This window comes from Fusarium keratoplasticum, chromosome 2, assembly GCF_025433545.1.
Source record: "Fusarium keratoplasticum isolate Fu6.1 chromosome 2, whole genome shotgun sequence".
Taxonomy (NCBI): Eukaryota; Fungi; Ascomycota; class Sordariomycetes; order Hypocreales; family Nectriaceae; genus Fusarium; species Fusarium keratoplasticum.
In genome coordinates, this window is record NC_070530.1 from 4,765,715 (window position 1) to 4,786,440 (window position 20,726).

The 20,726-nt window shown below is 50.2% G+C and overlaps 9 protein-coding genes across 9 annotated transcripts; 3 read left to right on the forward strand and 6 right to left on the reverse strand.

Annotated features, from left to right (window-relative positions):
• Positions 1-497: 497 nt before the first annotated feature.
• NCS57_00335300 (uncharacterized protein) lies at positions 498-1,667 on the forward strand (the record flags this gene model as incomplete). Its single annotated transcript, XM_053053352.1, has 2 exons — positions 498-1,497; positions 1,552-1,667. The coding sequence occupies 2 exons, from the start codon at positions 498-500 to the stop codon at positions 1,665-1,667; spliced, it is 1,116 nt and encodes a 371-aa protein (XP_052918598.1).
• On the reverse strand, positions 1,651-2,137 carry NCS57_00335400 (uncharacterized protein; the record flags this gene model as incomplete). Its single annotated transcript, XM_053053353.1, has 2 exons — positions 1,651-1,896; positions 1,961-2,137. The coding sequence occupies 2 exons, from the start codon at positions 2,135-2,137 to the stop codon at positions 1,651-1,653; spliced, it is 423 nt and encodes a 140-aa protein (XP_052918599.1).
• A 790-nt stretch (positions 2,138-2,927) lies between these two features.
• NCS57_00335500 (uncharacterized protein) lies at positions 2,928-3,392 on the reverse strand (the record flags this gene model as incomplete). Its single annotated transcript, XM_053053354.1, has 1 exon — positions 2,928-3,392. The coding sequence occupies one exon, from the start codon at positions 3,390-3,392 to the stop codon at positions 2,928-2,930; it is 465 nt and encodes a 154-aa protein (XP_052918600.1).
• Positions 3,393-5,323: 1,931 nt separating this feature from the next.
• Positions 5,324-7,057, reverse strand: NCS57_00335600 (Protein kinase domain-containing protein; the record flags this gene model as incomplete). Its single annotated transcript, XM_053053355.1, has 1 exon — positions 5,324-7,057. One exon carries the CDS (start codon positions 7,055-7,057, stop codon positions 5,324-5,326), a length of 1,734 nt encoding a protein of 577 aa, XP_052918601.1.
• Positions 7,058-7,380: 323 nt separating this feature from the next.
• On the reverse strand, positions 7,381-7,731 carry NCS57_00335700 (uncharacterized protein; the record flags this gene model as incomplete). Its single annotated transcript, XM_053053356.1, has 1 exon — positions 7,381-7,731. One exon carries the CDS (start codon positions 7,729-7,731, stop codon positions 7,381-7,383), a length of 351 nt encoding a protein of 116 aa, XP_052918602.1.
• A 2,559-nt stretch (positions 7,732-10,290) lies between these two features.
• NCS57_00335800 (APH domain-containing protein) lies at positions 10,291-11,196 on the reverse strand (the record flags this gene model as incomplete). The annotated part of the gene is made up of 1 exon (XM_053053357.1): positions 10,291-11,196. The coding sequence occupies one exon, from the start codon at positions 11,194-11,196 to the stop codon at positions 10,291-10,293; it is 906 nt and encodes a 301-aa protein (XP_052918603.1).
• Positions 11,197-13,998: 2,802 nt separating this feature from the next.
• On the reverse strand, positions 13,999-14,750 carry NCS57_00335900 (uncharacterized protein; the record flags this gene model as incomplete). Its single annotated transcript, XM_053053358.1, has 2 exons — positions 13,999-14,438; positions 14,498-14,750. The coding sequence occupies 2 exons, from the start codon at positions 14,748-14,750 to the stop codon at positions 13,999-14,001; spliced, it is 693 nt and encodes a 230-aa protein (XP_052918604.1).
• Positions 14,751-17,139: 2,389 nt separating this feature from the next.
• NCS57_00336000 (uncharacterized protein) lies at positions 17,140-18,306 on the forward strand (the record flags this gene model as incomplete). The annotated part of the gene is made up of 2 exons (XM_053053359.1): positions 17,140-17,368; positions 17,417-18,306. 2 exons carry the CDS (start codon positions 17,140-17,142, stop codon positions 18,304-18,306), a joined length of 1,119 nt encoding a protein of 372 aa, XP_052918605.1.
• Positions 18,307-19,085: 779 nt separating this feature from the next.
• Positions 19,086-20,018, forward strand: NCS57_00336100 (uncharacterized protein; the record flags this gene model as incomplete). Its single annotated transcript, XM_053053360.1, has 2 exons — positions 19,086-19,376; positions 19,425-20,018. 2 exons carry the CDS (start codon positions 19,086-19,088, stop codon positions 20,016-20,018), a joined length of 885 nt encoding a protein of 294 aa, XP_052918606.1.
• Between the last annotated feature and the right edge of the window lie 708 nt (positions 20,019-20,726).

Here is a 20,726-nt window from a genome sequence, read left to right on the forward strand (position 1 = left end):
CTCGTGGGTCAAAGAGTGATCAGGGCGAACTGTGCGAACGATAGATAATGAGGCAACAGACTGCCTGATGCAACCTTTAAGCTCCTTTTCAAGTACCTCTTGCCCATCGTTACGGCTCGCTTGTGGACCGCGTCATCTGATACCCGTATATGCCGAATGAGGCTCCTACTGTTGTCTCTGAGTGTGCTCGGCTTACAACGAGCAGCCGGCATGCATACTACCCACCATGTAAACCTGGACCCACTCCACTTCGCGGAAGTGAGCCGTGTCAGATCCCTGCTCCGTCCCCACCAAGAATCCTGTGAAATAACAGGATTTGACCCCCTTGAATCCTGTGAAGTGACAGGATTTGACCCCCCTGAATCTTGTCAAATGACAGGATTTGACCCCCTTGAATCCTGTCAAATGACGAGATTCAACCCCCCTGAATCCTGTCAAGGAGCAAGATTTGCCTCCCGGTAGGACTCAAGTTCACTCTTTCATTTTCCGTACTCATCATGGCTACCCAAGCCCAATCCTCCAATAGCTTTTCTGTTGTTCTCACAGTCACTGTTGAACACACTCAGCTTAACATCAGAGCAGCCTCGAGAGAACAGCCCGATGCTCTCCGCACAGCACTGATCAGGGCCCTGGGCCTGATCACGCTCTCTCCTTCTGACTTTGCTCTCCTTCAGCTTCAGGAGAAATTCCGCGTCTCTCTCGAAGGCGCGCGATTGAAAACACCGGATCGCCTGGCCGCAGTCGTCTATTCATGCAATCGAGGTACCTTTCAAGAGACGCTATGGGAGGCCCAGGTCTGGCGCCATGGCGGGAAGCATCTTGTCGATGCTGTCCACAGTGCCATCAGTCGTGTCTCTCCAGATGACAAGCAATCCTCCGACACCGTGGCGCTTCATCTGTTAGAAGTCGGGGAACAACCTGCTGTCACTGCTTTCCACCTCATGAACTGCCCTGCAAGCCTGGAAGATTTTGGGAAGGTGAAGGACAAGTTCTTTGCCTACGGAGGCACATTCGCGCTGGCAGCATGTGCTGTTGCGATATCTGACGATATCCAAGTCATGGCCTCACTAGAGAGCTTGTCCCCAGACCACAGGAGGGAATTGGTCGCTCACTTGTTCTGCATGAGGCTACACACTGATTTCATCGGCATCGTCCAGGGCGTCTTCACATCAAAGGAGCGCCCACAAACGAAGAGATGCCGTATCGGACCTGCCCCCCGCAAACCCAGGAATCGAGACGGAGAACGAGCCGATACCACGATAGAGGACGAGCAGCCGCGCAAGAGACGAGCAAGAAAGCGCTCGACGCAGCACACAACTAACATGGCCTGCCAGCGTGTGCCGGCCCAAGCTTCAGCTACGGCTAGACGTGAGAATCCCAACGAACTGGCAGCCGTTGGGGACTCTTCGCCATCATACTCGCGTGGAGCCGGAGGAACGGACAATTGCCAGACCTTTGGCAAGCGGACAGACCCTACAGGTTCTTGTTCCAATGATGGTAAGACCCGTTTTGGTGTCCCTTCTACACCCCCAACAGGCTTACAAGGGTTAGGAAATATTCGAGCTGACTCGGACACGGCAGACATGCTTCTAGACAGTAACAGCGATCTCTTCGAATATTACGGCATTGAACTGGACTCTATAGACTTCTCTACACCTTCTTTGTGAAGGTTGCCAAGAAAAACACCACTTCTTCAGCGCCAACTTCAATGCGGGCAGGCCCATCGATCTCCTGTCTGTCTCCCGGACTGATCAAGGTGCCGTTCAAGTAGAAGGCGGATGGTTCTCGTTGAGAGATGAGTATGATGTTACCGGGGAACGTTTCGCGTGGCGTGGGCTTGAGGGTTCCGACGAATGGGCCGCGACATCGGAAGACAAAGGCTATCCTTCCAGTCGTCTACCAGGGCGACTCATCAGCAATATGAACGATCACACACCTGAGACTCGAGTTCAGAGCTCACCTCGATTCTACTAGCCTTTATCAAGCCAACGATCCTCTCCCTTCGTCCTGGGTGTTTGCACTGTTCTACGGTGCTGCCTTGATACGACGCCCAATCGTTGTCGCCTAGCCCAACAAGCCAGCTTGCGAGGTTGCCTGCTTGCTCCAGAGGGTCGTCGCTATAGGTACTGACACTCATGGGGTCTAGAACGTCAGCTTGATCGTGGACTAGCGCTCTCCATTTGGGATGTGCTACCTACACTTGGGTGAGCAGAGGTCGAAATTCTGTGCTTTTTTACCACGCTGAACGCCCCGCAGATCTCGCGGACATGCAGCCTTCGATAACTTACGGTGGACACTAAAGCCGTAGATTACCCGGTGGCTCTTTGGGAAGGGGACCGGGGAGGGACTGCATAACCGTGGTGTTGATAGATTGAGGATTGAGGGGCCTTAATGGTACAAAGGGGAATCAAGCTCTAATACTACGTCAGTATGTTTAATTTCACGAGTTCTAATAGTACTAGATTGCTTTGAGTTTATGACTGCTTTGTGCTACCTCGGGGATGTGGTCCAAGGGGCGATTCAGCGAGGGTGGGTTCGGCCGGTCGGGTTCGATTAGGTGGCGAGGGAACAGTTGGTTACCCTATCTTGATATAGAATGTTAGTGTGATGTTGGCGGTTTAAATGTGCTTGCACTTTCTTTGCCTTCTTGTCAATGTTATTTGCTTCGTGATGTCAAGACCATCTGCGCCACATGCGCTGACTCCCATAACCAGTCCCTCCAATTTCTTATCGATAAGACATCATAGCTTAAGCGGCCCCCACAGAGACAGATTAATGCTATGGGCACGTGATCAGTGAATCACAACGCCAGGTCAACAATGTTGACAGTCACAGAGGATGTCGGCCATAGTTTCTATATAATTAACAATCATGGCGTCTTTTCCACATTGCAAGTCCAACAAACATACTTTCTATCACCATATACCTCATTCTTCTAATAAATGCCTGCCTGAAGTCACGCCTTGAACGCAGCAAGTGTCGCAGAACGCAGTACGCGCCATTGTGCCGTCCGGTTTCCGGAAGGCGACAAAGCCTAAATTCCCTTGCCTGATGACAAACGTCGCTGGGTCGTTGCACATCTTATCCGAGAACCCCTCCAATGTCCTCTCCACAAAGTGGTCAAGCACGATATGAGCCGGACGAAACTCATATAGGTCCTGGGAGCGGGAGAAGCGGGTGCGGTGCATCCAGTCCGGGCCGGTCTTGCGTCGTGGTGAGGTCGTCGATCGGCGTTGCTTCTTCCTTGCTTGGTTCCTTTGCCTCTTGACTTCACGGAGGAAGCCGCGCAGGTTCTGCTCCCTGAGTTCGGCGATTGCGGCGTCGCGGAGGCGAAACCATGCTTCGTCGTCAAGGGCGTCAGGGGTGTCTTCGCGGTCGCGTTTTTCTGCCATGGGGGCGGTCTGCAGCAGCAGCTATGATTGGGAGGGCGATTTCTGGAGCTGTGAGTGGCTGGTCCACCATGCGCCTGGGAGTCTTGATGATTGTGGGCGATTTTTGGACGACTGGTCTGCGGGAAGAGAACTTGCGGGAAGAGGGAGAGAAAGATGACTTAGGGGATGGATATTTTATTCAGAGGTATTCGGTACATTACTATGAACTTTATGGTAAAATTACGGTTGTCCTGGATGGGAATGGGCCGTGGCCAGCCAGCGTTGTTGGTCGTGTTAATCCACAGGTGAACAGGCCATTTGCTTCCTTGCGCCCCGCGCATCCCACATCGCGGCGATGGTTGTCAGCTTCCGGCCCGCCCTGCCTCTCTCTCCTGACATTACCATTCTCACAAGCTATCCTCATGGAGAATCAGGGTCAAAGCAAAAGTAAACAATGTTTTTCTTATATCTCTTCTATACCGATAGGACTGCTCTGCTCGAGCCTAGTTGACAGGCTTCCTACACACAACTCTCTGTCAATTTCCCGCCCCCGTTCCTTTCCCGTCGTGGAAACCTTTAGGTCACTCTTTTCATCCGCAACATCTGCAGCGGTCACAAGCACTGGCATCGGGAAGCTTTCGTTCTGTCGTGCGCTGTCAGTAGCAATCCGCCTGTCACTTAGGCACGTTCTGACCTTTTCCTCGTCTGACAGCGGCAAAGCCTTCTCAGTAGACTTGAACTCATATTTCTCGCCTCTCCGACGTATGCATATATATACCTCAGCATCGTAAGTCTGATGGATATTGAGGCCGTTCCTCTTGAGAGTGCTCCATTTCTTCTTGAAGTTCTCATTGCTTCGGTCTCTTTTAGCCCCCTGGGTGTGCTTACCAACTGCCATTGTGAAAGATCGACGAGGCAAGGACTATAACATGGCCTGGGGGCGGGGTATAAATAACTAGTTCCTCTTGTTGTCGCTAATTTTAGTAGATATTATGTTGGTGTTGTTAGTTTATAGTTTTGTGTATCCAGGGACCTGTTTTGGTCCCCCCTTGAGCTGCACTTGGCCAGCAGAGTGGACTGGGATCATGCAGCTTTCCGCTCCCCTGTAAAGACATCACATGTGAAGCACCCCACCTGACGGTACGTGCATGACGCACCTGGCGCCCTTCATTTGAGCTCCAGGGCTGCGATGCGTTGCGCTTTGGAGGCGTAGTTTCGTGGAGGCGCTTCTCTTCCTCCCAGGATTGTTCTCGAGTATCTATCGTAGGCTTACCTTGCCTAGCCTCATCAAACAGTAGACAAGCAATAGCTCTATCTTCTGGTAGTGGCTAGTGACAGAATAAGCCGGACTGCTGGAGCGATGTAATCCGGCTGACTGCTTAGGTTGGTATGGTCAAGACAGTCTAAGCATGACCGGCTTCTTCCTCGCGGCACGTTGAGCGTGGAAGGTTCGAGAACCGGGGGTAGTAAGTTATTGGTCCTGTCCCAGAGGCTGCTTTTCTGCTCGAGCGGCTAAGTCTCGGGTATTTTCTTATCTTGATAAGAGTACGCTATCGCAACCAACACGAGAATTTTTGGGCCACGGATCTGACCTTGAATCCGGCTGCAACAGAATAGGTCCCAGTTTTGGGACCTCGCAATGTGCCAGGCCAGGCTATGAGATAGCACGTTGTGTCCTGGGCCAGTTTCTAGGATAGGACATGATGTCACAGCACAGAAATTAAGATAGTGCATGGTGGTATATCACAGTGCCTGGCATGGTACGTTTAGTGCTGGCACATTCAGTATCACAGTACATTCAGTATCCCAGTATAATTGGTACCACAGTACATTCAGTATCCCGGTATATTCCCTCACAGTACATTCAGTATCCCGGTATATTCCCTCACAGTACATTCAATATCACAGCACATCCATTCACAGCATTACTATCCCAAAACTCGGTCCCAGCCTTATTGTGTCAGACTCGCCCGCAAGGACTGCGCCTCAGCAACAAACACGTCCTTCTCATGCTTTCCTGACACCCATTTCCTCTTCCGATTTCGTCGGTTGACGTTGACGGGTCCGAGAGGTTGTCGAGTACGGACTTCCGCCAGCATCAAATCCACGATCATGTATCTGCCAGTGCGTTTATCGTAGAGCACGTTGCGTGGCTCAGCATCGCGGTGGAGGACTCCATGCTGATGTAATCGACCGAGTGCAGTGAGAATCTTGTTGACGACATCCGTATTGACTTCTCTCAATCCCTTCGACACTGGTCGCCCGCCATAACTGAGGAATATGAAGTCTTCGTACACACCGCTGTTGAAGTAATAGGGCTTGATGAGGTCAACAACACCGAGGCAGACCGGAACGAACTTCCCCTGAAGGTCCCGGAGATGACTGTATATCTTGTTCTCGTAGAGTAGATGCTCAGCATCCATTGCCTCTACCCCTTTCGCCACAAGTGTGTAGCCATGCGACGAGAGGCAGAATTTGAAGAGTGACCCACGTGAACCAGACAAGTAGAGCGGCACGCAATCAGCATCCTTTCCGCGATCAACTGCTAGTTGATCTCGCGCCAGTTGAAGAAACTCGCGCCGGTTGATGTGCGCATTGCCATGATCCGCCAAGTTGGGGCATTTCTGGTCCATTGGGCCACCAAACGCGAGCCCACGGAGACACTCGTGCGTGCAGTACAGTCGATCTTGAATGTTTGGTCGCACGTTGGTGCCCTCTTGCGAGGCTGCGTTTCCATCTCGCCCCTGCATCTCGCTCGATCCGACGCCTGTTGATGTAGTGGTCGAGGCACCTCGGCGACTAACGCCTGGGTTTGGCGTTGGGCTTGGGCTCTCGTCGTCATCGTCGTCGCTGTCGTCACCGCTGGGTTGCTGCGCCCCGTCCTGAGGTGGCAAGCATCGGGAGCGTGTCCGGATTGGAGAGCGTACAAACCCTTTCCACCGTTGCGCCTTGTAAGTAGTCTCGCGTCGCGGCTTCCGATCTGTTTCCGGGATGCTTCGCAATACGTCCTCGTACTCCACGGCCCATGTATTGAGATGCTCAGCAGCGTCATGCCAGGCTTGACAGGGTGGCGGCGATCGGATGGCCTGAAGCACAAAGGCAAAGGCTTGCGCAACAGCTGTGCGATGGAGCCGAGTCTCGTCATCATCTTGGACGTCTAGGCTTGGCACGCAGACGGAGTAGTAGACACAGGAAGGGTCGTCCGGGATGCGGAGGAAAACATATGCCTCCCCGGTGTCGATGTACCCATACTGGATCCCTTTACCTATCATGTAAGAGAAGAGCTGGGTCACGACTGCAGTGGCAAGTCGCCTGGCTGCGAATTCATATCCCTCGCCCTCCTGGTTGATCACATCACGATCTGGCTGGATCTCCGAGACCAGCCCAGTAACGATCTCGCCGCGTCTCAACTTATGTGGCGCCTTGTACTCGATCGCAACGGCAGGAATATTTTGATCGTCAGAGGTCCGGTATATGCAGAACTGATCTCCTCGGTTGCCCTTCCCCCGCGCCTTTCGCCGACGTCGAGTCAACCGGTTGGGCGGTCTGGAACTAACCGACACTTGCTCCATCGATTCGGAGAGGGAGTCGTCGGTAATACCGAGGTTCATGTGGCTTTCGAAAGTCACCGTTCCATCAAGGCCGAGATGACTCCTCAGCGACGAGTCGTTGTACGTCGCGTCCATCAGCTTCTGGACGGCATTTTCCACAACGTCTCGCTCGCTATTTCGGAGTCCAATCTCGCTGCTGACCGGGCGAAGCAGGGACCTCACATAGTCCAACTGATGTCGAGATGGAAAGGCGGCTTGGGAAGAAAAGGAGGGACTGAATGAAAGCTCATCCCAGATATGTTCTTATTCCCTTGCGAATGTGGCCCACGGGATGATTCGTTGAGGATAAATTCGCCCAGTCGGGTTTGTCGTGTCCCCTTGTGTCGTCAAGGAACGGTCGGTTATTATTTCGATAGCAAGGCTGAGCGAATGGCATATCTCGAGATATGGTTGGAGTGTCAATGGTCGCGATGCATCTGCGAGTTTCTCGGCTTCTTCGCGTCGGCGTTGCTCTTCTTCGCGTCGGCGTTACTCTTCTTCGCGTCGGCGTTGTTCTTCTTCTCGTTGGTGTTGTTCCTTGAGGGCGCGACCTTCGGCGGCTTCACGTCGGCGTTGCTCTTCTTCTCGTTGGTGTTGTTCTTCGAGGGCGCGGCCTTCAGCAACTTCGCGTAGGCGCTGCTCTTCCCGTAGCTGCTCTCGCAGCCTCTCAAGTTCTCCCATGGAGGCTGATGGATTTGCGCAAGAGGGAGCGGGTGATCGGCGTCGAGAACTGGTTTGTTGTTTTGAGACGCTGGATAAGGGAAAAACATCGGGACAACAGAACAAGTCCTATCCAGAGAACTATATTATCATAAGCGGGTCGGTCCACACAGCCACATCGAGGGCCGAAATGTGGGGCTTGCCCAAGCCCGGTGTCGGGATTTTCAACTCACTCACATGTGATCAACCCTTGGGCCAACCCCAGCTGGAAGCGCCATGTTTACAGTTACCTTAATGTATAACAGATGGTGTCCTGGAATGTATTGAAAAAAGGAAGCCAAGACAAGGTCATTTTAGAACAATTGTTGGGCTGCAGTAAGGGCAGCACCTATTTTGGCCGTTTCATTACTGCTGCATATCTAATATGTCCACGCGTTCTTGTCTGTCCTTTAGCGCTTTAGCCGCTCAGCCCAATTCAGGGACCCTCCACTCCCTTGATGACGTGGCCTCCCGCTGATGCGAATAGGTTGCACCGTTGACTTTGTGCCTGCGTATGCAAGCCCTAGAGTGTGCTGGCTTTTGCTTGCACGCGGTGCCTCGTTACTTCAGCGGATTCACTTACGACTCAGGCTACGTCGACAGGTCTATCTGAAGCATTATCTAGTGCAGGCAACACCCCACTCATGACCCTCCGCAAATACAACCCCGCTAGGCTTGGCCCTGTGGAGGCCGATCGTCGTTCGCAGCATCACTTGCTGCAGATCCCTGCACTGTTGTACACTTCGGCCATCGTGCTCCAGCGTAGTTGTGCGCACGACCTCTCACCTAAGATGTCTTCGCCTGCCCGTTTTCGGGAACACGAAGTTAGAATGAGAAAGCGGTTTTGCTCTATTCTTAGGAACGGAGTGAGGTCAGGAAACAGTATTCCTCTGTTCCTGGGAACAAGGAGAAGTCAAGAAACAGTATTAGTCTGTTCCTGGGAACAGAGTAAGAACAAGAAAGCAGGATTGCCCCGTTCCCAGGAACGGAGCCAAGGTGAGAAAGCAGTATTCCTCTGTTCCTGGGAACAAGGAGAAGTCAGGAAACAGTATTCCTCTGTTCCCAGGAACATGAAGAAGTCAGAAAGCAGTATTCCTCTGTTCCCAGGAACATGAAGAAGTCAGAAAGCAGTATTCCTCTGTTCCCAGGAACATGAAGAAGTCAGGAAGCAGTATTCCTCTGTTCCCAGGAACATGAAGAAGTCAGGAAGCAGTATTCCTCTGCTCTCAGGAACAGGGCGGTCATCGGATCCACATCATAATCGCACGCCCCTAATCTAACAAGCAGAACGGCTATTTAGATATCGAGAGGAACAACTCGGTAAAATGCTTTGAGAATACAGGATTCTACAAACACGTCGACGAACTACAGAATATCGCTTTTATGTCTCTTGCTAATGGGTACACATTATACCAGGGGTATACACACCGATGCACCCCTGGACTCTTGGTATCCACATGCACATCACCTCATGGATGTGATGTCTTCTAAAATTAGACTAGGAACCGCCACGCTAAAGTCAGGGCGGCGACAATGCTTTGCTGACGGCGAATAAGATCCAAGACTTCTAAATTAAGCTCCCCAAGAGCACTCCCCCGAATCCTCAGCCGCAGCGTGATCTACCTTAAAATAGGCACGAGGGATAGGAGGGATTTTGACGCTAAACCTCTCATCATTGCTAGCCAAACGCCAAATGGCCAAACCCCGCTTACCGGGCATGGCTGCCCGGGAATGGCGGCTGAAACCGAGTAGGAATAGAACCTGAACCTGAACCTCTCATCATTACTTAGGGAAGACACTGATAGAGCCGCTGAGCATGGTTGCCCGCTAGATGGCGCTGGGCCTATCTGTTAATCCACATGGCTTTTCTCCTCTGTCCGCATGGAGCTGGATTGAGGCTAGCTACTTCCCCCTTATCTGTTATCTGTATCGATAAGATAGTACGATAGGCATCGGTGTTTTAACCATCCGTGGATCGCCGGCCCGAAAGGAGCGCATCGACTAGCCTCACCAATATTCATCTGTCACGTTTGAGGTTCTAAATACGGAGGTCGTTATCATAACGTAGAACAGAAACAGATTATCAAATACACGTCCATAAGTTTCATTTCATACTACTGTGTCGCTCAATTGCTCGCATGTTCTTCCGGCGCCACCGATTCCGGCACGGGCCATGCGCAGTGGCGATCTCGGACGTGCACTTGATATCTGTTGAAGTATAAGTCTCAACAATCTTCTGGGGGTAACCCATTTTTGTTTCAACAATATCACAGTATACTCGTTACCACAACACACTCGATATCATAGCACAGACCGTACCACATCCTGCGAACCAGCCCAATTTCCGACCTCATCAAATGTGGGATGATTAGGGAACGGAAAGTCTTTCGGGAATGGGCTCTGGGGTCAGGCTGGGATGGGAGTGGGTCGACTAACGGCTATGATGTCTTGAATAGATTCACACATTAATAGCTGCGAGGGCAAACAGGACCTGGCAAGTTGCAGACGCAAGATCTGTAGCTTTATCGCTATGAGAGCGTTATACAAGCACACACCTTGTTTCCAACCAATAATGCTCCCAACATCACCTCGAAGACCACCGCTCTGCTCTTGCCTCTTGGCTTTGTTTCTTAAGAGTCATTGTCGGTCCTGCCGGCAGCAGCAGCATACCCGTTTGCTTTCATATTGAACCGACGTGCTGGACGGAAGCGCGTAAAGCGAGATCTTATCGTTTCCAACCACTGGAATTCCCTATCGTAAAACCCGCCTGCAACCCAGGCGAATAGGTTCCATCGCCACAACGCGAACTTGGTCCACGCCGTGGGAATGAAGTTATGCATGCCGGCGTACTCGAAGAACTTGGGATAAAATCCGGCGCAATCCCAATCAATAAACCATAGTTGCCCTTCGCGGTCGAGAATGATATTGCGAGGCGCCAGATCATGATGGGTAAAGACAAATGGGCAACTGTATGAAAACACCGGTCTCGGGCAGGTCACATGCTCTGCCGGTGTCTTCTTAATCTCATGGCGGAGCGAGACAAAATTGGCCCAGAAATTCAAGAAAGCATTGACCTGTTGAAAGGTAGCTCTAGGTGGCAAGCCGAAAGAATCTTCGAGAAAATATGACCTGCATTTGCCAGTTGCCAGTGATCCAGATGAGGTTGAAACAACCGACCTCAAGCGGTGGATGACGTGACGAAGTTGGAAGGCAAGTCGAAGGCTTGCTATCCAACCAAGCTCTGGCCACGCCATATCAAGTGTTGTTCCAGGAATCCGATCCATAATGCAATAAAACGCATCATCGACCTGGATAATTCGTTGAATGTGTGGGACATGGATACCAAGCTGACCTGCGAATTTCATAGATTCCGCAGCATCCTCAAGCTCATCCTCTGCATAGCCCTTGGCCAAATACTTAGAAGATAGTGGTATAACATTGGAAAAATTAGGTAAACTGGGAAGAGAAGTGACGTGGCCGGCAAGTTCTGCATCCGTGTAGGTAAAGAGCCTCGTGTCGTCGAAGTTTGAGTCCATTTTGAGTGTGATTTAAAAGAAGAGAATGGAAAAACGAGATTGTCATAATCGGGATCTTGAAGGGATGCCAATATATAACCGACAATTTTCCGATAGCTACACAGCCACAGATCGCCACTTATGTGGCGACAAAATGAAAGGATACCTCAGCATTGATCCAACTGTCCTTTTTTACTCAACGTTCTCCACGCAACGGCAATCGCACAGCTTTCAAATAGGTAATCAAATGACACACAGCATCGACATGATATCTCACGAGATTCCAGGTTGTAAATTTATTAATAACCTCCGACCTATCCTTCAGCAGGTCCTCCCATTGCGGCATTTCCTTTTACTTGCATCGTGTCCTTCCTTATACGCCATCATTCAAGTGAGCGAAAGGTTCCTTGCCTGACTTCTCGAACATCGTACCCCGAAGGATTAATGTAGTAGTAAGATACCGCGCTCCAAGCTTGACTGGCACTCTCAGGTTCAACAATACCCTGTCGTTCAAGACGCGAGATCAAAGTATAGACCCAAAACCTACAACCTTCCCATTCAGGCGTGAACGTGTATTTCTGAAGTCCATTGCTGTTGATCAGATTGATGATATCCCCAACCTTTGGTTTGCCGATAGTATTGAAGGACAGCCCATGAATGGCCTTGTTAGTGAATCTGTATCTCTTCGACGAAATTTCGATCTTACCTCGTAACCCATCAGAACCATAGCCTGGGGCCATATCCATCCGAACCGAGTGAGTTGGTGATATCTCTAAGAAAGTAGCCCAGTGGTTGGTAGGCGGATCCTCTCCGTCTCCTTCGTTGTTCTCGTTGACGTAGGCACAGATATGTATCTGTTTCACTGTTCTTCCAAGATCACTCTCATTGAAATTGTCTTGGTCCCAGTTGCGATCCATAGCTGCCTCGTTATAAGCATCGTAGTTGACTATAATGGCGTCTGTGGTGCTACCTACCTTCTGAAGGGATACAAGGCAGAGACTGAGCGGTAGAGAAGATAGGATTTTGCTCTGGGATTGAAGACAGTGAAAAATAAGCCCAGGGAGAAAGGAGCAGCTGCGTGGCCTTATATGGCCTCTAGGCTCGGGTCTCTTCACTTCGAGTCCTCGGATGAAACGCACATGCTCAGCCAGCCAGCAGCTCTTTCCATGATGGTGGGTGAGGGCGCTTGGGTAGGTTAGCAGGGGTTGCGGCCGTCCGTTAAGGCCCAGGCGCCTACGGTACCCAGGCCAAAGCACCGTGGTGAGGCATCCTTGAACGCGGCCTTTCAAGCGTTCAGGCGTATCGCTGAGGAATCTTTATTAGCCAATAGAGCCCTCCCCTTTGAGCATTGCCCCTCAAGGGCTACATCGGTGCTATATCAGATGGGGAAATCGACTGCATGTTGTGACCTAATACTAGAATAGTACTAGACTCAACACCTACCCAATCAGACTGCTTAATGTTCCCTTCTCCGTCACGTGAACTCATCGGCTCGGAAATTAAATTTTGCGGGAAACGTCAGGCGGGGTCCGCCCATGTCTCACCACAAGCACAAACAGTCGTCAGGCGACAATGAAATGCCCAACAAATACCCTATCTCCATGGCGACTTCAACAGCGTACAATGATCAGCAATCGATATCGACGGACGGATTCATCTGTTCAGATGACACCGTGCTGGGATTGCGCGTTTCGACAATGAGGCAGGACAATATGCCATTGGGATCGGTCGGCGGGTTCATGTTCTTCAAACAAAACGTTTTGGATAATTCAGTATGTGAAAACTATTCTTTTTAGCCGCAACATAGGAGCTGAATTCTCTTAGAGCATAATGGAAACAACAAGATCTTATCTGCAGTGCGAATCAGTTGGCTTGGGACTTTACCGAACACTAGGACCTGTCCCCGGAGCTTATTCGTTCAGGAAAAGCAGCCCGGGTCTGCCCGTCGAATCTGTTGTGATTCACGTATTGGCGAAAAACACGAAGATAGTGATTTGGAAGGACTCACACCGGATCCAAGTACCTTTCTCCAAGGGGAGTATTGGATTATGGCAAGCTCTTCCTTCCGATCTTCTGGACGCTGGTTCACAACGCGTTGAGCGAACGTTTGATAATGGTGGCTAGTAAGTAAGGCATTCAGATCGCAGGCAACTTCTTCTTACACTGGGGCTAGTTGTATCCGTGATACTCGTGTTTTCATGGAGGTATTGCAAGGCAGCGCTCTCACTTTCGCAATAGGGAACAGGGGCGCGCTTCAGAAGTGGGGACCGATGGAGCTAAATGAATCACTCAAACCAACAATAGAAGCGATGCAAACGCCAGTATTTGAGGTCAATGTCATATACTCTGATGAGCAGAGAAAATAGATTTGATTTATAAGCATGAGGTATCTGAGGGTAAAGAAAACGGGTAGAGAGGTGGTATAGTCGAGTCTTCAAAGATCGGTGGATACTCGGGAAATTCTTCTGTGAGAGTCATGTTTGGCTGTGAAATAACCGGATAGAGAGGCGGTATAGCAGCCTCTTGAAAAATTATTGGATTCTCGGGGAGCGTAATTGCGGAAACCATATGTGTATTCGAAGTGAATGAATGGACAGGCGGTATGGTAGCGTCCTCGAAAATTGGCGGATACTCAGGGAGCTCCTCCGTGAGAACCATGCTTGGCAACGAAGTGATCGAGTAGAGAGGAGGGATAGCAGCGTCCTCGAATATTAGCGGATACTCGGGAAGTTCCTCCATGAGACCCAGAGTAGGCTGCGAAATAATTAGGCAGTGAGTCGAACGAACGCCATCTTCTAGAATTGTTGCCGTTTCGGCCTGCATCTATGGTGCTTCGATAGTGGTCTCCCCATCTTCCCACTGCGTCTGAGTTAAATGAAACTGGACTAGTTGAGCTTCCGATGAGTGGCTTATATTATTTCGGTGCGGTACATCCATTGCTGACGTATTGTTTGCTTCGACGCCAGACGTCACGGTTGTCCTCAGCCTCTTGGTAGCACTGAACTTGTGGCCTTGGTGCATCGGATTCGACTTCTTTTTTCTGTTCTGCGGTATTGAAACACCGAAATGGGTCCTATTGAGGAAGGCTTCCGGATGTGTTAGATGCTCACGACGATCCGATCTATAAACTTCCTTCCAGTTGTTTGTCGAAGCCCTGTCATTCCGGTTGGTCACTTGCCTCTCATCACAATCATGGCTTAGAGCCACAGATACCTTTGTGCATATCTCTCCACAAAATGCACATATCTGAAGGCAAGCAGCATCTATGGCTTCTAGTTAGCACCCCGATTCTTGCTTGGTTTCAATAGAACACTTGACATACGTGACTTGAGGTGCTTGAGTATCTGCTTACGTGTTGGGAAAACACGCTGCTCCGTGCGGCATTTACGGTATGGACACAACACCGAGGCCTCATTTCGAGTTGTTTCGTTTGTGCGGCCGAACTCAGGAGCGTAGGCGGCGTTGATATCCTCCCCCTCAGGTTCAATACCATCGGCATTGCCATAGTAATCGTAGGTACAGCCGGCATCATCGCCATTGTTGTCTAGGCGGTTGAGGTAAGTGACATCCCTCATAACAGATACGTGCTCTGGGAAACCTCGAGAGGGTTTGTCCTGGGTAGAATGTATTTGGACACAAGACAACGTTCTAACGAGATCCTCTTGTTCAAGCTGTAGAGAATGAGCATAGAAGACAAAGATATCTAACCAAAAGAATACTAGCCTTGTATTTTGTAATGTGCCGATGCAAGGCATCGTCAGTGTCAAAGGCTCTGAAACATATTTGACATGCTCGACCACTAGATCGTGTCTGATCCTCCGTATCCTCCGCATTGTGTAACGAGAGGTTCCGTGGCAAATGCGCCTGAAGTTCCAGCAACCTGATGAGCAGTCGTTGTTCTCTGAACTATACAACGTTAGCAGAAACCCTGGCAAGGCTTCCTTATATGCACTGGCCTGATACTCTGTAACGTGGTGGCGTAGCGACTTGTTTGAGTCAAATATCTTAGAACATATCTGGCATTTCAGAGATCGGTTGCCAGATGGACTCGGATCAACGAAAACGAAGGTAGTCATTGGTGTAACTAGAGGGCTTGACGTGGATTTTGGCAGGAGGCAACATTGAGGCAACATTGAGCATGATGTGAGCGGCGGGGTTGGTGATTATGGGGCTGGACTAGGCTTTGATTGGCTGGAATGAATCTGATGTGATATAAAGGCCTCCAGATGCCGCACTGTGTCGCTTCGACACAAGACTCTTTCTATTCACATTATCCCGCACCCGCAGTCAACTTTCGCGTGCAAGCCAAAACGACTCATCATGCCTACTTGCATCGAATGCAATGATACCGGCAAGGTTGGTTCATCTGCCTGCACCAACTGTGGTGGTAGCAGCACATCCAGATAAGAACATCTTATCCGCCCCTAGTAATCTTGAGATGACCAAACAGTAAGAGCAGACTATCGCCTTATGTAAACACCTTACTAAGAATTTTCAGCATGGGTATCGCCTAATTATGGGCCACATTCGACGGATTCTATGAACTTAGGATATGCTTTGATTTGGCCTGTATCTTGTAGTTTTGCATCGCACCCTTTTCATTGAATATTAAGCCGTGCTTTTTTTCTTTTCCCTTTTATTTTGGTGTCTGATCATGTGGTTGTGTAGACCTTGAGTCATTTGGTGCCGACTCCGATGTTAGCCGAAAACACTTGATTGAACTTGCATTCAGGGGCGATCATACCCGCTAAAATGAAAATCTTGACCAAAAAGGTTGACGGGCTGCATAACGTGCTTTCTGACCTAAAAGGGAATCGGGCTGCATGTTATGATTTTAAGCCAGGAAAGGAAGTGAGCTGCGGTGGCGAGATACCTACCAAAACGGGAAGTAGATTGCAGATCGAGGTCGCGAACTAAAACGGGAAATGAGCCGCGTATCTGCTCTTTTGCCGAAGCGGGAGCTCCAATCAAGAATACCCACTTAACTCGCTTAACCACCCCTGAAAAGCGATTGCCTATTAATGTTTCTTGCATTGGCCAATGATGTATACCAATTAACCCAGATGTTGGCTTCTTTAGCTGCAGTGGATTACATGGAGACTCAACGTGTTTGTTGTCAGAGCATAAGTTCATGCACAAACTAGCACAAAATAATTGGTCCGTGTGCCACGAAAGATCTATTGCCAGGGCTAAAGATGCGGCTGATAGCTTGCAGGACGGCATATGCTCCTGAAAATAGTTGTCATGGGTCTCCATGGGGAAATTATAACAGTAGACTGTGAACACAATGGATATAAAGTCCTGGCGTGCAGCCACTTTGATTAGACAAGGGCGGAATAAGAAAATCTCATTTCACACTGATGGGATCTTGCTGTGTCTTGTAGGTCTCGCAATAGGTACGCTTGGTTGATGGTATACAGGGTATGACCGCCCTTGATGCAGCCAAGGAGGCAGCCGTTTAAAAATCCACCGTTGGGGGCTAGATGATCATTGGGGGATTAGATGCCGTCGCGCCAACGGCATCATCATTTCTCGCAACTTGCAGGTTAACATAAACCCCAGCGCAACCTTGGTACCACATTGCAACCAAATGAGAGCAGCCAATAGGATATGCTTGCGTTATACGCGGCATCGATTGTAGCCTACTCTCAGCTGAGACTGACATGCGTCCGTGGCCAGACTAAGACAGAAGTAGGGAGAGAACCGCGGTCAGTGGCCTGTGCAGTTCTTGCTAACCATCGCGATGGGTACCTTCATACAGATTTGGTCGCTCTTGATGCGGCCTTCACATCAGCGCTGTTGATCCCTCAGCCTGTTTCCATCTCGGCCCATCAATTAAGGGAACTCTGAAAGGGATAAGAATGCCGATGTTCCCGCTGGGATGGTGTTTGTTTCCCTCTTGTTCAACACACTACTTCCAAAGACTTACCACTTTACAATCTTTTACTCTCCAACTTGTTCGTCATGATGCTTCTCAGCAATCTTAGCCCTCCTCTCATCCAAGAGGCCCTATCTCAACATATGTCTGTCTTGGACCTCTTCCTTCCTGGGTTCACAAACATCACCATTGCTGCCAGTCAAGCCCTCAATGGCAACCTGACTGGCTATACTCAGTTTATGTGTCTCTTTGCGTTGGTTGCGTTCTTGAAACCATATATTTTCGAATTGAGAGATTGGTTCATTCAACGCTGCAGTTAGTCACCGAAATCAAACCCGCATAATCCAGGCTGACCCCCTAAAGCAACAACAATCTACATCCAACGATCGGACGAAACGCACGATATGGTACAAGCCTGGGTCTCATCTCGTCGGTTAGACGATGCTGCTCGTTCCATGCTTGCCAAGATCCGAACAAAGCAAGATTCAACACGCGAGAAACACCTTGAAGGGAAAAAGGCTCTTCAATACGCCCCGTGGGAAGGCTCCTTTCTCTTCCGGTACAAGTGCAACGTGCTTCAATACCGGACTACACTGGTGGAGCAAGGTTTCCACAAAGAGGAGCAAATCTCCATCACTTGTGCTGGGCGATCTTCGGTCTTGAAGGATCTCCTGGAAGAATGTCGAACTGTATACCTCAACGAATCAAAGAATAAAACGATCATCTATGGGCACCGCGATGAATACTGGAGAAAGGAGAAAGCAGTAGCTGCTCGGCCTCTGTCAACAGTCATTCTCGACAAGAAACAAAAGGAACCTTTGATCAAGGACATTCAAGATTTCCTCAACCCTGAAACCAGATGCTGGTACTCCGACCATTCAATCCCCTATAAGCGAGGATACCTCCTTTATGGGCCGCCTGGAACAGGAAAATCCAGTTTCAGCTTATCAGTCGCCGGTGAATTGGATATGGACATTTATGCCATCAGCATCCCCGGCGTAGATGATCGAATGCTGAATAATTTGTTCGCCGACCTCCCAGGCAGATGTGTTGTCTTGCTGGAGGATATTGATGCAGCAGGAGCTGCGTGTTCTAGGGACTCCGACTCGGAAGATTCGGATAATGGCATAGACGCGAGGCCGAAAAGGAAGGGGGTCACTCTTTCAGGCTTGCTGAACGTCCTTGATGGTGTTGCCTCTCAGGAAGACCGAGTCCTTATCATGACCACCAACCATCCCAAAAAGTTGGACTAGGCATTGACGCGTCCCGGCCGAATTGACATGGAGGTTGAGTTTCAGCTTGCTGATAGAGGCATTGTCAAAGATATTTTCCGCTTTATGTTTGGGGAACCAGAGAAGCAGAGGGAGTATGACAGGGCGGTAGAGAGTCAAGCGGATGAGTTTGCTTCGAAGGTACTAGAGTCCGAGTTCAGTCCGGCGGAGATCATATCGTACCTTCTGCCACATAGGTCTTGCCCGGCTGCTGCAGTAGCGAACTGCGGCCGATGGGTGGACGGTCTCCTTAAGGAGAAGCAGGGCAAGAGAGACTCGCTGAAGAGTGGCAGCAGAAATCGCCGTAGTTAGAGCTGAGCTCGAGGGGAGTCTTGTCAGTCCCTACCGCATTTATTCTGCTGCCATGAAGGTTAAACAATGTCACATTTATTACCCCGTAACCCCCCACTGCATAACCCTGGCAGGATGATGTTGGAGGTCTAAACAAAGGTCTCGGGTGTAGATGGCGTAATCTGGTCCGTTTGAGCATGTGGGCGACTCTGGTCCCGGGTGACTGCCGTGTTCGTCTACGGCCCATCAAGATTCCGTAACCCCTGAGATTGGCAACCCACGGGGGGTGGAGGCACACAACCATCTTTGTGTTGGCCCTTTTGTTTCATTAATCACGCGCTGTCTAATGTAGTGGAGCCATTTCTTGCTGCGGTCTTTGTTTGCAAACATAAATGAGACCTGGAATCCCCTCGTCGTCACGCCTCGACGCCAATTGCGAACTCGCTCCTGTCCGATTCTTTTCGACCACAATGGATAATCTTACCCAATATCAGGTCACTGAGGCCTATCTGATGTCAGGCCTTTCTTTTTTCTCCATCTACCTTTTCGCCTTACTTAAGGGCATCTATTCATGGTCGCGGAAGACGCCCCTACTCTGCTTCCAAGTGTGCGTTATAGCAGGATGGAGCATGTTAGAAACAACGGCCTTGATCCTATTTTCTCTGGAGCATAGCCAACCCGGCAAGCTTCCCGGGTTTCTTGCGGGATCTACCCCGACCGTCTTGGATGTCATGTCCTTCTGGGGCGCCGCTATAGTTCAGGTCCGTTAAACTCTTCAACAAGCGTATCATTGCTGATGTGACGACTAGATCATGGCAATCATCTATCCGTTTGCAGTCGGTAGCGGGAAAGAATGGTGTCTCGAATGCCTCTTCATACTCGAATGCCTTGAAGTAACGGTCATTACTATCTTTGTCATGGTCCCGGAGACTCCGACTCCCCTCCAACTTGCCTACGTTGCACCATTTACTTCCCAAGCTGCCACCATTGGATTCATACTTTTCGCTTCCCGACGGGTACCATCCGAGGGGACATCGAAGCCAACCGCTGATTATTTGTCGATTCTAAGTTTGCTTCTTATCTTGGTCTCAGCATTACTGCTGGGGCTCTCGCTTGCTGGATACTACACAGCCTCGATGCTCCCACAGTGGCTCCTCTACATCATGGGCTCGGTCCTGGGTTATCGACCTCCAGAGGCCCAATACCGGAGGCGTAATCGAGAGGGTGATAACTCGGAGCTCGAGATGAATCCAAGTCGCGAACTAAGCCTCAGCGACTCTGCCTATAACAACCAATCTTCAGCAAGCCTGGATGGCGATCGAGCGCTTCTCTCCGACCCAGCCCTGCCACCACCTGCAGTCATGGCCTCAAGCAACAGACTCCACTTATCTGAGAGCAGGTAAATCGTTGGTTCTATAGACTTATAGCTGCCAATGGCATGAAGGGACATGGCATCTTCAGGATTCATTGATTCATTGTGAAGGACCGTGTAGAGTGTTGGGGTAAAGAATGGAATCAATTGTTTACTTTTATTTTATCTACTTCCATAACTCTCCAATTCTCACAGAAACTACTGCCCTTCCAATATGCCAGAAGAGATGGCCACGACGGCACAGGTCTTGGTGATTGCTCAATCCAAGCGGGATCACCAACGTTTCAAGTGCATCCCATTCTGCAACGCAGGAACGCTGTGTCTATTTCTAACTTTCGCCCAAGTTCACTATGGGCAACCAGGTCGACGGTTCCCCAAACCAAGTACAAAATCTCTCTTGGGTCTGTGTAGTACACGACGCACGTGGTGGAGGTTTCCGTGGGGAAAGCCGTTGCCGGGAATAGAACGGTCGCACCTGTTGTAATCGCAGAGATGTGGGTAGCCCGGAACATCTAAAGTGGGGGGTACCTGAGTTGGGGTTCGTGCCGCTTGCTTACGTCACGACCTGCCTCGGCACTTTGGAATCGCCATAGGCCCGCCACTTGAAGGGTCGGCTGTGCCCCACACTACGTCATCAGGGTTCGTGAGTCCCTTATTTTATCACGTTTTGCCCCTTTATGACCGACTTGGTTCGCTTCCATGAATGTTGCCCCTACCCAGTCCCCTTACGTTCTTAATG